The sequence below is a fragment of the Coptis chinensis genome, chromosome 1 (assembly GCF_015680905.1).
Source record: "Coptis chinensis isolate HL-2020 chromosome 1, ASM1568090v1, whole genome shotgun sequence".
In the NCBI taxonomy this organism is placed as follows: domain Eukaryota; kingdom Viridiplantae; phylum Streptophyta; class Magnoliopsida; order Ranunculales; family Ranunculaceae; genus Coptis; species Coptis chinensis.
The window spans coordinates 26,980,524-26,984,634 of record NC_141456.1 but is presented as its reverse complement, the minus strand read 5'-3'; the positions used below and the strand labels follow the sequence as shown (position 1 = coordinate 26,984,634).

Below are 4,111 nucleotides of genomic sequence, written 5' to 3'. Positions count from 1 at the left end.
GAGGACTCCGACTTCTCCTCTACCGAGGAACATTGTAATTGCTATGCCTACCTCTTTCTAGAGTTGGCAGTCTCCCCTTCCAGCCCACTGATCAACCTCTTCACTGTTCCCCAATGTCTGTTCTTGGTAGTTACCTGATCACCTTATACCTCATGCATACCGGTAGGGGTGAGAAATCGTATCACCTGGTAGTACATCGATGGGACCGCTTTCATCTCATGAATCCACCTCCTTCCTAAAATTGCGTTGTACTGCGAAGTTGAATCGACCACCATGAATCGAGTGAAAACTATCACCGGACCCATTATCACGGGCAATAAGAGCTCCCCCATGGGCTTGGTCATACTTCCATTGAATCCATACAAATTGGTTCGCAAAGGTCTCAGCTATTTGGGGTCGACCCCCATTTCTTCCAAAGCACCTCTGAATAGCAAATCCACTGCACTACCACAATCAATCAATACCTTTTTCACCATATAATTTCCCATTGCTACGGTAATGACCAGGGCATCCTCATGTGGTGAATCCACTGCACAGAGGTCCGTGCTACTAAATATGATTCTGTCTTTTTTTGTCGCAGACACCATATTTTGCCACGGTCTACTTGTTCTCTCATTGATTTGTTGGATACTCGCAGTCCGCCTTATCTTGTCTCTGTGAGCGTTGTGGCTCAGAACTTCCCCGATGTAGATCACATTAATGGTTCCCAATATCCTTCCTTGAGGTGGTACACACTCCTCATTTTGGGCGCCTCCCACAAACTCCCTCAACATCCCTTTCTCCACCATCCTCTGAATCAGCCATTTCAGTGCATAGCAGTCAGTAGCATCATGATTCCGTATCTGATGATACGCGCAGAAAGGTTTTTCTGGTAGCTCTATTGGTGTGATCCACGGTCCCTCGTACCCTAGGAAGTTCTTAATTTGGGGCAAGATCTCACTCACTGGTTTATTCAGCGGTGTATGTTCCGTCTCGCAGTATGGTTTCCTTTCCCTGTGTTCCCTTTGGGCGCCTCTGCCCGACCGCGATATCCCCTGCTTTCTTTTTCAGATGTCTCAGTCCTCCGGTGTTCCCTTTCCTTCTCCAATGACAACACTGCCTTCCCTGGTCTCCTAGACTCCTTGTGCATGGTATCTTCATACCTTATGTATTTCTCCACCCGCGGATATAGCTCGTGTAAGTTCGTGATCTCATTCTTTGCCACGGACTGGTGCACTCCTGTTCCCGGGCGCAAGCCCCTCTCAAATGCTATTACTGCCGTCCTCTCATCTAGATTTTCAACTTTCAGCGTCTCCGACTTGAGCTGACACAGAAATTCCCTAACAAACTCCGCGGATCTCTATCGCATATTGAATAAAGCCGCGATATCTACCACCCACCTCTTCTAATGTATGAAATGATCTATGAACGCCTGCTCTAACTCTTGGAAATTCTTTATGCTCCCCACTAGTAATCTGTAATACCAGTCCGACGCCCCTCCTTTCAGGCTAGCCGGGAACATCATACATCGCAGGCCGTCATACCGTGCCTCCTGCCATAAAGGCATCTATTATCGGAAATGATGGATATGGTCCGCTGGATCTCCCTTGTCATTGTATCTCTTGAACCTAGGCTGAGTGAACCGTTTTGGGACCTCCGAAGCACAACTGTCATCTGCCAGTGGGTTGCGGTTCAACCCAGCCACCACCTACTTAGCCACTCCTCCGTAGCCTTTTGCTTGCTGCCTGTTCGCCTCCCTGTCATTGTCTATCATTTCTTGGACTTGCTTTATTGTCAAGTCAGCTACTGGGTTTTCAACAAGATCTGGCTGAGCCTCCTCGTCTTCAGATCCATCGCCCTCAGATCCATCGTTCTCTTCTTCCCCAGTCTCTTCCTCCACCCTTTCGTTCTCTCTTCTCAGCTCGTCATTCTCTTCTCTTAGTCTCTCAATCTCTTCTGAGCCCAACTATCTTAACCCACTTCTCTTTACCTGGTCACTACAGTAAGCAATACCCAAAACCCAATTTCAAAAACTAACAAAAAGTCATCAAGATATTTCATGCTTCTTAAAAAAAAATCATAAATCTTCAAATAATAATGATTAGAGGCCAGTAGAATGAAACTAACCTTCCTGCCAAAGTAGCGAAATAGTTGCAGATCCTCGAATGAGTAATTTCCAATCTATGTAATTCTTGAATGGGTTAAATGAAATATCTTACCTTTTGAAATAGAGATATTATTAGGGCACATTGTTTTTTTTTCTTGGCTGTTACCTTTTAGGCGAAAGCGAATGAGGAGAGATTTGAGAGAGAGAAAGCGCCATAAAAAGAGAAGAGAAGAGAAGAGAAGACGACTAGTTTCCTGACAATAAAGTCGGTATTAATGGCCCTAAGTACCTCGCGAACAATTGAATAGTGGTGTGTAGTTGATTTCCGACTTGAATTTATACATACGTCCTTAAGGGTACTATATCATCTTAAGGGTATAAATGGTAGTAAATTTTGAAATGACAAAGTAGTCCTTTTTAAAGGCATTGAATAATTTGTTTGAATATTTTATCAAGGGTATTTAGTAGTAGAAAAAAGGCTGGTCCAATTTAAATGTCCATGTTAATTATGGTGTACTCTACTAATTGAGATTTATTTGAAATATTTAATGTAATACTATATATTTTATTTTAGTCTTACTATATTTATACCAGCAAATTCAATTTGCTGACCTTTGTTTACTTTATTTTGTAACGTGGGTGTGTTCTTAGAAACTTATATGGTAGGTAGTAGATAAATACGCTTGATTTGGATTCGCTCTTAGAATCTTACTGGTTTGAGTTTTCTAAAGTGTACGTTTTGTTTTGAGACACATGTAATATGGTTGGTTAGTTTCTTTTTAATTTAATAATGTGATTAAAGGATTGTTCCTTTTTTTGTTTTAATTTGATCTCATTTTTTATATCGTGTTTGGTAATAGGTTATTAACTTTTCGTTTCACCCCTAGTTTTTAGATAATTGAATAGGGTGGTGATTGAGATATTTATATCTTGAATAATTCCTTGTTTTAATTTATTTATAAATTTTAGGTGTGACAGTTTGGTATCATAACATAGATTAGTCTAGAATGAGAAGGTCTAGGTGATTCCTCGGATCGTGGTATATGTGTAGTAAGAGTGTTTCTTTGTAGTGTTAAGTTTTCTTGTTGTTTTCAAGTTTACTTTGTTCTCGTTTTGGATTTTGGTCTTATGCATTTCCGTATAAAGTGATGTTTCTCATTACATGGTTTTAATTTACGTATGTCTACATGTAAGATTATACGGTATTGTATATGTGTATTTCTTTTAAGGTGTGTATACTTGGGTATACACTTATATCACATTTCTGATCTTTGTTTATCATACTTTTTGTGCAAGTTGTAAATGATGTGTTTAATTAATCTTCTTGGCATGTTTTAGATTATTACATAAAGCTTAGTCGTTGAGATTATATCTGTTAATTTTAAACTCTATGAAGCATTATTGTTTGGCATAATGTTTGTTTGATTAATCTACATTCACTCCTAGAATCTCGGGACGAGATTCATTTTATAAGGCTGAGTCCAATGGTTGAGAACTCCCTATCCAGAGGATACAAAGTAGTAATTGTTCAACCAATGGTGTGAAACATTCTACTCCAATTGATTGGAGTAGTTTGATACCTTCCAAATTTGGTGGGGACACAAACAATACTACTCCACTTCAAATGGCGCCAAATGACATATCATTTGTGTTTTTCCAAACCACTCTAACTGATAGATCTCACGTAGAATGCACTCTGCATTCCTCAAAAACACTCTCTATATATACATAGTGAAATCTGGATGAGGAGTAAAAACCACCACTCCCCACTCTACTTTTAAGGGGCTATGGGGCCTTTGGACTAGGCCTAACAACCCCAATTTTTAAGCAACGTAAATAATATTATTCAAATTGAAACTAATTATTTTGAATTCTAGCATGTTACAAAAAAAAAATCTATAGTAGAACATTGATATTCTTATTGTTGTTGATTTTATGAAGTATATTATTTAAATTTGTTGTTATAACTTTTGTAGGTATTTGAGAATCATATTGGGCTTGAAAAAATTGTTAAAATGTACTCAT

General features: G+C 39.2%; 1 protein-coding gene across 1 annotated transcript; it reads right to left on the bottom strand.

Annotated features, from left to right (window-relative positions):
• Positions 1-386: 386 nt before the first annotated feature.
• Positions 387-788, bottom strand: LOC147523215 (uncharacterized). The gene has a single exon (XM_086569895.1). It carries the CDS (start codon positions 786-788, stop codon positions 387-389), a length of 402 nt encoding a protein of 133 aa, XP_086426021.1.
• Positions 789-4,111: the final 3,323 nt, after the last annotated feature.